The sequence below is a fragment of the Schistocerca nitens genome, chromosome 5 (assembly GCF_023898315.1).
Source record: "Schistocerca nitens isolate TAMUIC-IGC-003100 chromosome 5, iqSchNite1.1, whole genome shotgun sequence".
Lineage (NCBI taxonomy): Eukaryota > Metazoa > Arthropoda > Insecta > Orthoptera > Acrididae > Schistocerca > Schistocerca nitens.
In genome coordinates this window covers 128,876,540-128,894,224 of record NC_064618.1, presented here as the reverse complement: position 1 = coordinate 128,894,224, position 17,685 = coordinate 128,876,540, and the positions used below count along the sequence as shown (strand labels likewise).

Below are 17,685 nucleotides of genomic sequence, written 5' to 3'. Positions count from 1 at the left end.
TTTGTTGAAGGCCGGCATTCGGCCCCATACAGTGCAACTGGACAGATTACCATCTTTTGATTTGAGACTATTTGGAATTTACTTGTCGCATAGTGCTCCACTAATGGAACGCAAATTTGAGCCGCGTGCTGCTAAGTCTGTTGGAGATCTCTGCACTGAGATTTCCATCAGCAGCAGTTGTTGAGCCCAGCTACTTGAAAGTCCTTGCTGTTGGGAGGTCAACACCAATGATTCTGATGGTTACAGAGTCATTTAAATCTGTGGAAAGGTAATATGTTTTCAACACATCGAGTCATAGTCCTACATCTGCAAGGTGGTCAGTCCAGGCTTGGACTTGAAGTTGTATATCATTCTTATCTTCACTGGCCAGTAGGACATCATCAGCATACAGTAACGTTGCAAATTGTTAAATATTGCACATATATCTGACTTGTCAGTAACGGAAACATTATTTCTATGCACTGTCTTTATATCCTCAACCAGACTCTTCCTTAATGACTGACCATATGATTCTGATTTTTTGTTAATACCTTAGTAATTCTGTTGTACAAGGATCTAACCTCACAACCAGTGTAACCATTAGCTTTAGATACTTGTTCTAGAATTGCAAGTTCTTGTCAGTGTCTTTTTGGTTTAATGGCAATTGTGCAAGCCTGTTTCGCATTGATCGGAAATTTATGGCTGGAATAATTCTCTCTTAATATGCTGGCTGTCTGAAAATTCCAAACGTCGTAGATAGGCACAACAAAAATAAAGCCTTTGTCAAAAATAATCTCTCTCTCTCTCTCTCTCTCTCTCTCTCTCTCTCTCTCTCTCACACACACACACACACACACACACACACACACACACACACTACTGCAGTCTCAGGCAAAATGAAGCCACACTGCGAGAGCAGCACCAGTGCATGATGGGAGTGGTGACTGAGTGAGGGTAAGGAGGAGGCTGGGGCAGGGAAGGGGATGGTATAGTTCAGTAGGAGGGGGGAGACTGTGAAGTGCTGCTGGGAAATGCACAGGGACAAGGTGGAGAGAGAATAGGGCAACTATGTGCAGCCGGGAGATTAGGAGGCAGGGGAGAGGTGGGAAGAGGGGGATAGCGTCAGAAAAGGAGAGAAGTAAAAAGACTGTGTGCGATAGTGGAATGAGTGCTTTGTAGTGCCGGAATGGGAACAGGGAAAGGGCTGGATGGGTGAGGATAATGACTAACGAAGGTTGAGGCCAAGAGGCTTACAGGAGCATAGGATATATTGCAGGGAAAGTTCCAGCTGCACAATTCAGAAAAGCTAATGATGGTGGGAAGAGTCCATATAGCACATGCTGTGAAGCGGTCATTGAAATGAAGGATATCATGTTTGGCAGTATGCTTAGTAACAGTGTGGTCCACTTGTTTCTTGGCCACAGTATGTCAGTGGCCATTCATGCCGACAGACAGCTTGTTGGTTGTCATACCCACATGGCATACAGCACAGTGGCTGCAGCTTAGCTTGTAGATCACATGATTGGCTTCACAGGTACCCCTGCCTTTGATGGGATGGGTGGTGTTTGTGACCAGACCTGGAGTAGGTGGTGGTGGGACGATGTATGGGACAGGTCTTGCATCTAGATCTATTACAGGGGTATGAGACCGGAGGTAAGGGGTTGGGAGTAGGGGTTTGTAGGGATCGGCGAGTGTATTGTGTAGGTTTGGTGGACTGTGGATTACCACTGTGGGAGGGGTGGGAAGGAAATGGCAGGGGATTTCTCATTTCAGAGCACATTGAGAGGTAGTCGAAACCCTGGCAGAGAATGTGATTCAGTTGCTCCAGTTCTGGGTGGTACTGAATTATGAGGGGAATTCTCTGTCGCTCTGACTTTGGGACGGTTGGGAGACCGGAAAGATAAGGCATAGGAGATTTGTTTTTGTACAAGGTTGGAAGAATACTTACGGTCTGTGAAGGCTTCAGTGAGACCCTTGGTATATTTTGAGAGAGACCACTCATCACTGCCGATGCAACGACCATGTGTGGTTAGGCTGTATGGAAGAGACTTCTTGGGGTGGGAGCTGTCGAAGTGGAGGTATTGCTGGCAGTTAGTAGGTTTGATGTGGAGGAAGGTACTGATGTAGCCATCTTTGAGGTGGAGGTTAAAATCTAGGAAGGTGGCTTGTTGGGTTGAGTAGGACTAGGTGAAGCAAATGGGGCAGAAGTTGTTGAGGTTCTGGAGGAATGTGGATAGGGTGTCCTCACCCTTGATCCTGATCAAAGGCACACTGTAGGAATGAGCACATGCGATTGTCCACTGTCAGATTGTATTAAGATCACACCTTGTACAGAAAGGTTACGCCGACGAACAAAGTATCAACGCACTACTGAGTTCTGGATACTATTCAATGAGTGAGGTCAGGACATGCAAATGTAATCCAACAAAATCTTCAAATCAGGGTCTGCTTCTGTGGCCTGTGCAATTTTTCTGTAATTCAATGGAAAAGATTGCAGCAATTCAGAGTCCTGCGCACCGTTCAGGCAACACGATGCGTCAGAGGAATCGAAATCAGAGTTGGGGGCCGATCAGAAGGTGAGAGAGGGCGTCACCATTGCCATGCTTTGCCGTAGGTCTGTACACAATTTCGTACTGATACCGGAATAGAAGCAAAGCCCAGTGTTGCAATTTTTGAGCAGTACATGAAGGAATCGGCTTTTATGGATAAAACAAGGACTGCAAAGGCTTGTGATCTCTCACTAAATAGAACTTGCGACCAAACAGATATTGATGGAATTTTGTCACACCATACACAGTAGAAAGAGATTCTTTTTCAATTTGTGACTAATTGCACTGAGTTTGAGTTAACAAATCTGAGGCAAAAGCAGTAGGTCTGTCTTGTGCACCAGTTCTGTGCGAAAGAACAGTGCCAGTTCTGTAAGGGGAAGCACATACTTGCAAAATCACTAGTTTGGCAGGATCAAAATGTACTAAACATCTGTCATTCAGCAAGGCATCTTTGAGTTCATTTTTCCAATGCAAGTGATGAAATGGGGCCACGTGAAGCTTTTCAAAATGAAATGAATGTAGTATGTCAACTTGCCTAGCACTGACTGCAGTTCAGATACATTGTGAGGAACAGGCAGTTACTGTAGTTCCATCTGAAAAAGTCACTCTTTTTGAGATGACACTTGAGTCCTGTATCTGACAACACTCGAAAAAGAGTACACTTATTGGCAACATGTTCGCCTGGCATACGACCTGACATGACTATATTGTCAAGGTAGTTCGAACAGAATGGCACATGAGCACTCAGCTTTTCCAGGTACTGTTGAAAAATGGCAGGTACAGAGGCACTGTCAAAGGGCAGACGCAAATACATGAACAGGCCTGAGTGTGTACTAACAACAAACACTTTCTGTGATTCTTCACCTAGTGGTATTTGCAAATAAGCATCAAGCAAATCTATCTTAGAAAACTAACAGCCTACACCAAGGCTGTCCATAAGTTCCTCAGGGTGAGGCAGTGGATAAGTGTCAATTATTGTCTGTGAATTGACTGTAGTTTTGAAGTTACAAAACATATAAAAGTGCAACCAGCAGGCTTGTGCATCAAAACCATTATACTTGCCCACTGACTAGCTTGTATTGGAACAATCACACTAGTGTCTTGCAATTGTTTCAATTCATTGTCACATAAAGCAATGGGAACAGGCCAATCCCAGAAAAACATAGGTTGTGCATTGTTTTTCATGGTAATGTGCACTACAAAATTATTAACTTTTCCAAGACCATCAGAAAAGAGATCAGGAGATTCCTTAAGCATACCAGCTGCACTGTCTTTTGGATTAAAAGTAGTCACTGAAAGTACATTGTCTTGGATGCTAAGACCAAACAAATTTAAGCCAAAAATATTTTCACTGTCTATTGAGTGCAACACAGTAAATTTAACTGTCCTGGTTTGTGATTTGTAAGTGGCAGGCAAACTACACTGTTCAAGTACTGGGATTTCTTTCCATTGTATGCAGTGAGGTGTGTGTTAGATTTTGACATGTGTGGTGAGCCTAAATGTTCATATGTGGCACGATTAAGCAAAGTTACAGAAGCACCTGTGTGCAATTGGAAGTCAACATGATGGCCAGTAATTTGTAGTGTTACAACTGGGACGAGATGAGAGCACAACCTTACTTGAATTACTGCTAGAACCTGTAGTCGGTCTTGAAACACTGCATTCACAGAATGTGCATGGGACCTGTTGCGAGAAAGGGCAGAATTGGTGTTCTTTTGCCATTGCAAGCAAACTGCCTGGACGTAGCGTTTCTTTCCACATGAGTAACATGTTGCATTGCGCGACGGGTAATCTTGCTCCTTATGGCGATCAAAACAGCAAGAGCAAGACTTCACTAGGTTTACAAGCCTGGCTGCTTGTTTACTGAGCTGTCTGTGTGCACACTTGTGGCAGCTGAGTGAGGTGGTCGCGGTGTAGAGGGGACTTGACCCGACAAATCGGCTGTGGCGTCAGAATTGAATTGCTCTAATATTTGCAACACTTGATGGAGCAAAGGATGTGAGTGCTTGAGAATCTGTTATCTAATTGCTGTGAGGGACATTGTATATGATCACATCACGGATCATCATGTCACTATAAAAGTTGCCACAACCCCACTTGACTTTACACTTCCTAGTGAAGTGCTGTAAGTAGGCTTACCACTGACAGTACACCTGTTCCAGTATTTTCATAAGGCAAAAGAATTGAGATCTGGCTGCCTGCGACCTGAATCTGCTGTTCCAAATGCTGACTTCATGCACCTACTAGTTCGTCATAGAAGAGTGCATCTGGAGATGACATAGGTAACAGTTTTTTAATTAAGCGAAACACAGGGATTCCTGTAATGGACAGGAAATAATGAGAGTTCACAGTACCTTGAATTCGACGGACTTGACAATGGGCCTGGAACTGGGTGAGATACTCGAGCCATTCCTCTTCTTTTTCATTGAAGTGTCGAAACAGTGGAATGTTGTTTGTTGCCACTTGGTGGATTGGTCAGTTGGTCAGCCAACACAGCTTATGTGTGCAGCAAGCAGTTGCTGTACTGTAGACAGCAGTGTGGCATTTTTGCTGGGTCTGAAACTGAAAAATCTGATTTAGTTTCAGAGCAGAAGTAGTCTGCAGAGCAGGTGGTGGAGGGGGTGTGGTAGCCATTCTAATGCTAACAAATTACAGCAAAATATTAAAAGACAAATGGAAAACCAATGTGCAAAGCCTGTGAAAAGAGAAATAGATTAGTTCTGCAGCTACCCTCCTGTAATACGTGCAGCAACAAGTACAAATGAGTAAATAGAATCACTGTAATGACAGTTCCCCTGCAGCAACCTAGAACACATGAAAAGCAAACAAAACTTGTTGATCAGACTCATCACCACTGGCTGTGGCTGTGCCCTCCTATAATATTTTGTCGTTCCTGTCTAGATGAGGAGAGAGAGGGTGGTATGATAGGTGGGTTGTCGGTTTCCTCTCACTACAACTCAAAATGCACACCTGGTTAAAATACACTTCATTACAGGAATCAATTGAGTACTTAACTTCAGTAATGTTCAATCTGAAGTTCTGTGGTTAACAGCAATCAAAATGACATGTACTAATTCTTGAATCTTGTCCGTGTCCATATCACAACTATACACAATGACTAAAATTCCCTCACAGCTAGCTAAGGTGCGAGGCAACGACTATCACCGAGGATGACTAGAGCACAGTGTGAAATATTGAGGTGCAATGTGAACTGAGTTGATTGAGAAAGCTCGGTCAGCGACGACAGCCTATATGCACCCTGCCCAGGGGGCTTTATTGGTGCGTAGCGCTGTGCTGCAGAAGCATACGCCAGTGTACCCTATTTGACCATTTAGGTATGGATCTCGCACACAGTTTAGCAGCGGTTACACAAGTGTTTTGGAAGCAAACTCTTTTGCAGACTGATTGCATTTCCCAAGTATTCTATCAATAAACAAAAGTCTGCCACCTGCTTTACCTACAGGTGAGTCTATGCAATTGTTCCATTTCATATCTCTGCAGCATTGAGGTATTTGTATGAGCTGACTAATTCGAGTTGTGACTCACTAATTATGCAATCATAGCATATTATGCATTTTTGTTTTGTAAACTGCTCAATTTCACATTTCTGAACATTTAAAACAGGTTGCCAATTTTTCACCACTTTGAAATTTTATCAAGGCACAAATGAATATTTGCGCAGCTTTTTCAGACAGTACTGCATTATACAGGGTGTCCCAAAAAGAATGACCCAATTTTAAATAGAATTATTTATTAGGAAGAAGGGCTTAATACCAACAAATTGCATACTAAATTACTCAGAAAAGACAAAAGTTTATAAAAATACATCATAAATGTTCAATATATCCTCCATTCGCTGCACAGACGACATCTAGCCGATAGCCGAATTCATCCCAAACTGAGTGTTAGGTGTCTTCTGTCACTGAAGCTATAGCAGCTGATATTCTGGTTTTTAGTTCATCAATGTCACATGGTAAGGGAGGAATGTAAACACATTGTTTAACATATCCCCACAGGAAGAAATCACATGGTGCTAAGTCAGGGGATGTAGGAGGCTAAGTGTGTAAAGCCTGGTCTCACGGTCCTATACGCCCTATCCAATGTTGAGGCACATTGGCATCGAGGAAATTGCACACATTGTTGTGCCAGTGCGGTGGTGCTCCATCTTGCTGATAGATAAAATTGTCACAGTCAAGTTGTGGGAATAACCAGTTTCATAGCATTGTAAGGTATGATTGTCCTATTATGGTTTCTTCCTCAAAAAAGTATGGTCCATAAACCTTGCTTTGCGTAACAGCACAAAAATCACTCACTTTTGGTAATCACGTTCATGTTCAGTTGTTTCATGAGGATTTTCGAAACCCTGTATATGCACATTATGACAGTGAACCTTACCACTAATATGGAAAGTTGCCTCATTGCTGAATATCAACCGTCTAGAATAGCATTGCTGAAGTCCACTTGCTTCACTTTGTCAGTATCTCGAAGAGCTTATACCAGTTGTAATCGCTATAGTTTGAGGGCTAAACGATGCCGTTACACATGCCACACTGTCATGCGCGGTAACGCAAGTTCTCGGCTAGCATGACGTGTAGACTTGTGGGGACTACGCTCAAATGCACGTCGGATTTGTCCCACTGTTTGTTCAGAAACACGTGGCCAGCCAGGACTTTTGCCTTTACAGAGGCACCCTGTTTCTTCTGACTGTTTATACCATTGTTGAATGTTCTTTGATGATGGTAGTTTAGCATTAAATCAAATATGAAACGCCAACTGAACTGCGATCACTGATTGAGTGTGACTAAATTCAGTAACACAATATGCCTTCTGTTGCGCCGACACCATTTTGCGCGAGACTATCTGCACGCTCCAGGTCAGCGCTCATAGCGACATCTAGCAGATTTTTTCTGAAACTCTAGACCGTGCCGATTACATCTAGCACTGTTTCAGTTACCTAGTGCCATTTGTCTCAATATTATTACAAGTTAAAATCGGGTCATTCTTTTGGGTCTTTTATGTCTGTTGATGACACTGCTGTGTCCTGTCTACCAAGAAATCTTCAATCCAATAAAAAATTTCACTTGATACCCCATAATTTTAATAATAAGTGCAGTTATAGTACTGAGTCAAATGCTTTTTGGAAGTCATGAAGTACTGCATCTCCCTGACTGCCTTGATCTGTGACTTTCAGGAAGTCATGTGAGAAAAGTACAAGTTGGGTTTCACGTGATCTGTGCTTTCAAAATCCATACTGTTTGGCATGGAGGAGGTCGTTCTGTTCAATATACCTCAGTATGTTTGAGCTCAGAATATGTTCTAAGATTCTAAAACATTGATTTCAAGGATATTCTATGATAGTTTTGTTGATCACTTCTGCTATCCTGGGCTTCCTTCCAGCTGATGGTTACAGCTTTTTGTATGTGGGATCGGCAATAAATCATAGTTAGAAGAGAAGCTAACTCAGCCGCAAATTCAGTATACAATCTGATAGGGTTTCCATCGGGCCCTGGAGCGTTTTTCAGTTGTAACAATTCCAGCTGTTGCTCAGCACTACTGACGCTAATGCCTATATATATCTAGTATATGCAGTAGTGTGTGAATTGAATGGGGGCCATACTTGTAGATTTTCCTTTTGCAGAGCTACATTTGAAATGAAGTTCAGCTTTCCTGCTTTTGCCTTATTATCCTCAATTTCAGTTTCTGTCTCAACCATTTGTGTCTGTACGTTAAGTTTATTGCCACTAATAGCCGTGACATATGACTAGAATTTCGTTGCATTTTCTGAGATATGTTTTAGTGAGATTGTGCTACAGTAGTTATTAAAGATATAACACATTATTCTTTTACAGCCAAATGTGTTTCATTTAACATCTCTCTATCTGCAGCCCCATGCATTATTTTACACCTAATATGCAGTAGACTTTTTCCTTAGAATTTTCTTTACAGTGATGGTATACCACGGAGGGCCTCTGCCATTGCTAACTCTTCTTCTAGTTATGTATGTCTCTAGTCACTGATAACAGTTCAGTAGGAACATCCTCAAAGAGATCAAGTCATTTTTTGTCAGTATATCCATTATATTTACTTCATGAATAAGCTTTTGAGCTATCTGTTCTAGGTAGTTCTCAGATAAGGCATTCAGTAATAATTCACAGGACATCTTGTCACACTCATCACTTTCAAAACTGTAATTATCCCAACTGATTGTTGGATGATTAAAGCCTCTTCAGATGGTGACAGTATAATCAGGGACTTTTCGTACAAGCAAACTTAGGTTTTCTGTAAAGTTTTCGGTAACATCTGGAGGTGAGAATTTTATGCCTGCTCTTGATACTAGGTCTTACTCAGATTCAATTTCTGTGTTGGTAGATTTGAGTTTTGTGTCTACTGTGACAAAAATGCCAAGTCATTTCCCATCAGCTTAACCTTTCACTATTCAATTAAATTTCTCCCAGAACTACCCGCTGTCAATTATGTGAGCTCCAATGCATTTAGGAACAATTCAAACTCTGAGACTTTGTTGCAAATGCTTTAACAGTTGATCACTAGGATTTTGATACTCTTGGCTGTAGGAGCATTTCTTTACACTGTTACTTCCAGGTCTGCTAAGACTATCGTTATCTGGACTGGAGGGAAAAACAAACTCCCCCCCCCCCACCACCACCACACACACACACACACACACACATACACATACAGTTCGCTGCTTTCCTAAGTTGCTGACTCGGTTATGTAGTGTGCTTTTGACTCATTTAGGTGGACAGTACAGTTCTCAATCATATGGCACGAGTTGAGGAAACCTTTGAAGTCTCCGGTTCAAGCCTTCCAATTGAACCAGGGCAAGGGAGCCACAATCAGTTCTGCGGACAGTTCTGCTGTCTGTGAACTTCATCGAGTAACTTTCTATGACAGTCGCCGTAATAATCTAAATGCAACCTCGGAGCCCAGACAGTAGACATCGTTTGTTGTTACTTGTGCTTCAGTCTGCAATTAGTGCAGCATGTTCCCTAAAGTGCTGTTGGAATAGGCTTTTCAAGATGTTGTATGAGGTCATCAGTGCTGAGTTGAGTGCACCAATGTTCCATCCCATCCCTTGCTGCCATTTCCCTATAGATTACCTATATTTGCAATACACTTGAACTTTCGACAGTTACTGGTCAGCACCCGTTAGTGTTTGTTGCATTGTTACAGGAGACAAACTGGTGTCCCTAAACAGGTCAGTTGAGCCTCATTGCCTCAGTTTTGGTTCCAGTGAAAGAGAGCACCTTGTTGGCTAAAAACAAGGATGCAACACCCCGAGTTCCCCCTGGTCCTTGTCTTCCTTGTAGGCTTCTAGCACTACCACTGACATGCCACTCACAGTCAAGTTATACTTGTTGCAGAGGAAACACAGTGTACAAGAGGTGATAGTTTTTGAGCTATCTTTGGTATATGATTCTTGGTAGCCAAACTGACACATCCATTTGCAGAAGCTTCCAACCTCTTGAGAGCAGCCTTGGCGATTTCCAGCTCTTTACAAATACCAGCCAACTCATCATATGTCCGATAGAAACATTCGTTGTGGAGTTGCATTGTGGCCATGTCTAACATAATTACAATATCATCAGCGAACTTCAGAGGTTTTCTTTCCAAACTTCTTCTTGGTTGTTTCCTGTCCTGTTTTTGCATTGCACAAATTAAATAATGTGGGTTATAGAATACAACCCTGTCTCATACCTCCCTCAATTACTGCCTTCTTTTCATGTTCTGTGACTCATAATTGCAGTTCATTTTATCCCTGGTAAATTCAAAATTTCAAACAGTGTATTCTAGCCTCCATTGTCATACTTCGCTTCCTTCATTCTATTTAAGAAGATAAGTAGCAGGGCTAGTTGTGCATAACGTGTTCATACATTTCTCCAAAACACAAACTGATCTTACACCTGGTCAGCTTTTACAGACTATACCAATCTTGTGTAACAATGGAAATTCCTGGTAGGAATATCAACAATTATGAAAAGGGTAGATTGTTAATCACCATAAAGATGACATGTCGAGTTGCAGACAGACATAATGAAAAGACTGTTATGTGCTTAGCTTTTTGCTAAAGTTTTCTTCAGAATTCTTTCTTAAAACCTTAGATCCTTTGTAGAAACACTCTCCTGAATCCATTTCTCTCCTCACCCCTGTGACACCCCCATTCAGTTCAGTACTGTGCAGGTAGGAACTCTTCCTGCAATATATCCTATGTTCCCATAACCCCCTTGCCTTAACCTTTACTAGTCCCTGTCCTCCCTCCCCCCTCAAACATCTACAACTGCACCTAGCAGCTAACCCTAACCCTGCCCCCACACATCCCTGCATGCTCCCACAAGCAACACTATTCCGTCCCCCACCTCTACCCTGCTATCCCTCCCTGCCCCCACCCCATCCTCCTCCTTATTACCAACCCCCCCCCCCCCCACCCACCCACCCACCACCACCACAGATTGCTTCTCCTATCAGACGCAGCTGCTGTACACAGTACCCCTTCGTCAGCTGAAGGCAGTGGTCATATGTGTGTGAGTTGTGCATGTGTGTATGTTTCTCTTGTTTTCTACTGTAGAAGGACTTTCAGCCAAAAGCTCAAATGTATAGCAGTGTCTTTGTTATGCATGCCTGTGGCACAACTTCTCCTTTATATGGTGAGCATCAGTCTATCCTTTTCACAATATTGTTGTTATTTCATCCTGGATTTTCTATTGTTTTATTTTGCGAATGAGTGCCTACCTTCAGTATTTTGATTATTACATTTTTCATGAAGTATGAGGCTATTTTGTCTCTTCTATATCTGACATTGTAACAATTCTTTCATAGTTGTTTCTCCCAATGATCTTAATAATACAGACGTGTCTTGTTTCAACTTAGGTTTTTCAGTGCTCTACCAAATTCCTCTCACATTATTGCTCAGCATCTTTCTCCACTTCCTCCTCTGTAATTATCCTGAAGTTTCTCCTCCTCTCAGCCTTCCCTCCTTTGCCTTATACTAGCTTGTCATCTGAGCTCTTGATATTCATACAGCTGTTTCTTTCTCCAAAGGTTCAAGAAGCTGACATCAGGGAAGATCAGTTTGAGCTCTGGAGAAATGTAGGAACATGCGAGGCAATATTGACCCTTCAACTTATCTTTGAAGGTATATTGAAAAAAGACAAACCTACATTTGCAGCATTTCTAGATTTAGACAAAGCTTTTGACAGTTTCAACTGGCGAGCACCCTTTGAAATTCTTCATATAGCAAGTATAAAATACAGTGACTGGAAAGTCCACATAGGTTGTACAGGTACCAGAGAGCATTGATTACAGTTGAAGCATATGAATGAGAAATAATAGTTGTGAAAGAAGTGGGTCAGGGTTGTTGTCTTTCCACAATGTTATTCAGTCTGTACATTTAGTGAGGAGTCAAGGAAACCAAGAAAAATTTCAAAAGAGAATTAAAGTTCACGGTGAAGAAATAAACTTTGTGGTTTGCCAATAATGTTGTAATTGAGGCAGAACCAGCAAAAAAAAAAGTGGGTAGTATCTTGAAAAGAGGTCATACAGTGAACAACAACAAAACCAAGACCAAGGTAATGAAGCATAATTGAATTAAATTGAGTGATTCTGAGGGAACTAGATTAGGAAATGAGACACTAATAGTTGTAAAAAAAGTTTGGTTATTTGAGCAGCAGACTAACTGACAATCATTGATATAGAGAGAATATAAAATGCAAACTGGCAGAAGCAAGAAACGTGTTTCTGTAAAAGATAAATATCTTGAACATCTAATATCAATTTAAGTGTTAAAAAGTCTTTGCTGGGAGTATTTGTGGGGAGCATAGCCTTTCACAGAAGTGAAACACCCACAGTAAACAGTTCATGTAAGAAGAGAATATAAGCTTTTGAAATATAGTGCTGCAGATAACGCCAAAGATTGGATGAGTAGGTCAAACAACTAATGCAGAAGTACTGTATTGAATTGGAGAGAAAAGAAATTTATGGCTCAAAAAGGAGGGACCAGTAAATCAATCTTCTGACTGAAGATCACAAAAAACAACTACTGCCAATTCATGGTTACAATAAACATTAAGAGATAACATTGTTTTATATATGACTATAACTTTTTGCTTATATAATTTTTTTATAAATTATAACAGTTTATTTGTAAAAGTATGAATTCTGTGTCCTAGGTGACATGCCCCTCGAAGAGCTCTTGGCAATGTACGGTTATGGAGAACGCGATGCAGAGGGTGGCGCAGGGACAGAGGTGGAATGCAGTGTTGGAGGAGGAAGTAGTGCAGCTAGTAGTAGCAGTTCAGAGGAAGGGGGTGCCTCGTCATCAGGACTTCGACAGTTATACACACCCAATCTGCAGCCGCAATGTGGTGGAGGTGGTGGTGCTGTGGGAATAGGGAGTGGTGGGTCTGGTGCTGCCGGTGGCCCTGCACCAGATGATGACTGTGATTATAACCCTCAAGAAGATGAGGACTGGCGAAAGACAATCATGGTTGGTTCTGACTACCAGGTAAGTTTTGACTGCCCTTGTCTCTTCAAATAAAAGAGCTATAATAATAATAATAATAATGAATCAATCAAATTAAGATACTAGCTATTAATACTGTTTTTCCTGTTCATTCTCATATTTTGTGGATGAAATAATATTTGTGTTCAAAAGTTAGTGTTTTATCATCTATTGTTTGTCTGCATATTTGCTATAGTTTGGTAAATGGATACTTTTTCTATCTTCATTTGATTGTTGTTGCATTATAAATATCCTCTTATTTTTAAAGTTTTCTGGCTCAGTAGTAGCAATACATAAAAAACTGAATAATAATAATAATAATAATAATAATAATAATAATAATGTAAGGCAGTGTGAAAATGATCATGTTAAAATATCTTGTAAATATTTACTTGTCCTGTTACTTGTAAAAAAAAGTGAAAAAGTTACAATTTGAATATTGCATTACACTCCCTGTGCTGGAATAAATATAATGGCAATGTGAAGTATTCTTAGCTTGACACAGAGACAGCATTATTATCAGTGAAATATTGTTCTTGTTAAAAAATTCTTTGTTCTGCATGGTTTATCCTCACTGAGATTCTGCTCCTGCAGTTTCAACAGATAAACAAGCAACTTAATTCATATGTGGCTGTACTTGCTCTCGAGGCTACGTAATGAGGACAGCCATGCATGAAAAGTGTAGAAACTGCACTATACGGTGTTGGACAACCACTGTTAAAAAATATGTGAATTAACTAGCACTATAAGTGTGTGTGTGTGTGTGAGAGAGAGAGAGAGAGAGAGAGAGAGAGAGAGATTGTAAAGCAAATGTTAAGAAAAGAGTAGTGTGCAGTTAATTCAGAATTAACTTTGAGAAAGCTTTGTACAAGGTAGACGCTGTTAACTGTTGGCAAGTAGTAACAGGTATGTGAATGCAAGTCCAGGATCTGCAACAAGCAGCCAGTTATGCACAAGGTAAACAAGGTGTTTTCCAGAGCCTGACTGGAGAAGATATGCTGACGATGCAGTTCACTGGGCACTGAGTGTCTATAGCCACCAGCGGCTGGCCATTGTTATGTTACAACATGGACGTTTGAAAGGGACATGGTGGCCAGAGCACGACATAGTTCGCTGGTGCTGTGGTGGAGGTGGGCCGAGCACCTGTGGTAACTGCGGTCTGGGTGGTTGTGCAATGTGGAATGGGTCTGCGGCACGCACAGCAGCGTGGTGGCAGCTAGTCACATGCGTGCATCATGGCCGGCCACTGGTGCGGGCACTGTCTGACGAGTGACGGGGCATGCCTCTTCTGTTAACAGGTCTTCCACTGGGTCGAAGAAGTGAACAGTGGCAGGAGTGGTCAAGATGTAAGCCAGCTTGAATCAGTTGATTGACATTTTGGTCAGCTTGCCACTGCAATCATGTCGAGTGTTCTGTCACCGTGGGTGATGATGCCCCAAGTAGGGTGGCTTAAGTGGTAGCGCAGCATAACACGTGTACAGTTCTGTAAGTCAGCAGGTACGAACATTTTGCTGGTGTCATACCACATCAGTGTGTGTTCTGAGGCAGGCCGTATGGGTGCGTAGATTTTCTGCCAGTGGAGGGGCTGATGAGTCACATGGTGGTGGTACTCCATAAAATCACTATGGATGGCGAGGGATTGTCCATAGACCAGGTTGGCTGGTGAAGCACCAATCTCTTCCTTTGGTGTTACTCGCAGGCCAAGCAGTACCAGTGGGAGTGTGTCCATCCAGGCGGTGTTACGGCAAATTAGGTAGATGTTCAGTGTTCAGTGGAGCTGCTTGACAGTGCCATTAAGACGCCAGGTGATAGATGGTGGTTCTACGTCACTGCACGTTACACAGTCGAGAGACGTGTGTGAAAAGCATACCGTCAACGGACAGCTGCAATCCATTGTGATGTGACTGTGGCAGCTGAAGCACGCCACTCAGCTGTTGAAAAACGCGGTGGCAACGGTTTCAGCGATGATATCCACTATGGGCATTGCCTCTGACCAATGTGTGTAGTGGTCTGCAATTGTCAGCAGGTATCTCTTGCCTTGGGGCAGAGGGGGTGGGGCCCCCGATGTCCACATGAACATGTGCAAAACAGCGTGTCATGTGCCTCCCAATGTTTGACATCCAGTGCAGGTGCATGCCCATTGATGACAGTCTGTGGACATGGTCAAGAGCACTGCACTGGAGTTCGTCTGGGAGAAACAGGTGGTGTGTGCCAGTTGAAATGTTGCACCAAATTTCGTGGACTGAGCTGGGAATGGATAGTAGCTCGAGTTGTAGGCTACTGGAGGTGTCGTGGTCAAGGCTGTCCAGTTGTTTGTCATTCTCTTGTTCTTGGGCAACGTCCTCAGAGTTCACAGAAGGAAAGAGGACAGCACAAGTGTAGGATAAGCAGTAGGCAATGGATGTTGTCAATTCTGGAAATATGGTGGATGTCCCTGGACAACTGTGACACATACTCCCAACTGCTGGAACTGGCATAGTGTCAACTTGGTATTATTGCTGTGAAACACATGACTTAGGGGATCACAATCGAAAATCACGAAGGGACAGCCTCCCGCTGACGGGTGGAAGTATTTTACTGCCTTGTATACCGCAAGTAACTGTCGGTTGTAAGGAGTCAAGGTGAGTTGTGAGTATGAAAGCTTCCATGGGAAGAAACCGAGTGGATGCCAGCTGCCACTGATGCGTTGTTGAAGCGTTGTGCATATGGCTGTCTTGCTCGTGTCCAAGACTATAGCCGTTTCAGCGTTGTGCACAGGGGGAGCGAGCAACGTCACTTCTGCGAGACTCAATAAAGCTTCTCTCCATTGCGTCAATCCAATTAACTGGAGTTCTTCCCTTCGAGATAGGACAACATAGTGCTGCAGTCAGGGGTTCCTGCGCTGCAGCAGCATTGGGAGATGACACTGACAAAAATTTACCATACCAAGATAGCAGCATACATCTTTTTGTGTCTGTGAGCATGGCATGTTCAGGATTGCCTGTCACTTGTCCAGTAGTGGCGTAGATCCACTAGTAGTGATTAAATGCCCAAGAAATACAATTTCTGTGACCCCGAATATACTTTTTGAGGGGTGTATGAAGATGTCGGCCTCGCACAAGCATGGAAAGATGGTTGTTAGGCAGTGGCAGTGGACTTTGGGTGACTTGAAATAGACCAGAATGCCTTCAAGGTACGCGAACACAGTGGTAAGCCTCAAAAGATGACATCTAGGAATGCTGCCAGATTTGGGCCAAGTGTCATGTACGAGCTTTCGAAAAGCCCAAAGGGCATGTTAGTAGCTGTTTTCTGAATGACTTCATGCATTATAGGAATCTGCATGAAAACCTCCGCACAGTCAATTGTGCTCGAATATAACCTAGTCCGCCAAGGTGTGGCTAAAATTGTGCAGGTGTTCTACCGGATATCGATCTGGCACCGTTCATATCCTTAAGGCACGATAATCTCCACATGGTTGCCAGGAACTGTCTTTCTTGGGGACTAAGTGCAAGGCAGAGGACCATGGGCTGCGCGACAGTTGAACAATGCCCTGTCACAACATGGCGTCTAACTCAGCCCTGGATACAGCAAGTTGCAAGTCGATGTGAACAACGTGAGGTGCGTGGGCCAGGCATAGCCACGATGTAGTGGGCCCTCGAGCGTTTGACTTCCTTCAGTGTATGAGGCAGGTGAGTGAGCTCCAGAAATTTGTCCAATATCTCTGTGTACAGTCTGGGGACTTCACTGGTTTAGCACTGAAGGAAGCAGCTGGCCATTTGTGTCCCATTATTTTCAAATTTGTTGTCTAATCGATCAGCTGGGCATTTGCGATGTTGGCTAGTAAGTTGTAGTGGCCGAGGAAATCTGCATCCGGGACTGGTTCACTGACGTCAGCCACAGTGAACGTACACAATTGTGAGCTGCAGTCAGAGGTCCAAATTTCGCCAGTGTGTGCTGTACGATTTTATTGTATTATTTGCCGCCGTAAGAGAGAGTGCCTAGGCCTTCCGGTGGTCTCTTAACATAGATTGGAAGTAAATAGATAGATGGGAATGCATGTCAACAAGGTACTTCACACTGCAAGGTCCTTCTGCTACAAAGATCCACCTGGATATTGCTTTGCAGTCAAGTGCACCTAACCTGGTTGCAGCTGGCGTTTGGATGCAGTTAAGGAGCCCGAAACTTCATTGCTTCATTGCCAAAGTGGGAACGATACCAGCAAAAGCTGCTCAGCTACTGCTCTGATGTCGGTGGCACACTGCGAGAACAGCTGGTACTGTGCGTAAGCTGTGCATAACCTGGATTGGCCAGTGGTAGTGGGATATGCTGCCGCTATGACACCTGTTGCCCGCTGTCTGTGAGTGCACCAACTGGTCGAACACCCTTCTACAAAATCATTTACAGAAGTGCAGACGTCTGTAATGAACACACAATAATCCTTCAGTCCTGTTGCAAAACGCCTCAACCACAGCAACTATCCTCTTCACTAATTCAGCAGCCTAGAATGTGTATATGGCATGTTTTCCTTTTACAAAAGCAACATTACATGTAGTTCATTGGCACAGTCCATGCTCTCATATATATAACACTTAGACACTGGTTTCATTAACCTTGCCACAAAATGCAGCTATCACATTTTCCAGTCGAGCCCTGATACTTCTT

At 42.9% G+C, this 17,685-nt stretch overlaps 1 protein-coding gene across 9 annotated transcripts in view; it reads left to right on the top strand.

Moving 5' to 3' along the window:
- Positions 1-17,685, top strand: part of LOC126259969 (mesoderm induction early response protein 1) — a 188,196-nt gene that overhangs the window by 143,814 nt on the left and 26,697 nt on the right. For 6 of the 9 annotated variants that reach the window (XM_049957091.1, XM_049957086.1, XM_049957092.1 and 3 more), the window contains one exon: positions 12,713-13,047. In XM_049957091.1, the coding sequence (XP_049813048.1) occupies positions 12,713-13,047 (335 nt within the window). Of the gene's footprint in view, positions 1-11,585; positions 11,680-12,712; positions 13,048-17,685 lie in introns of all 9 variants that reach the window. The other 3 variants (XM_049957089.1, XM_049957088.1, XM_049957093.1) reach the window with 1 other exon arrangement.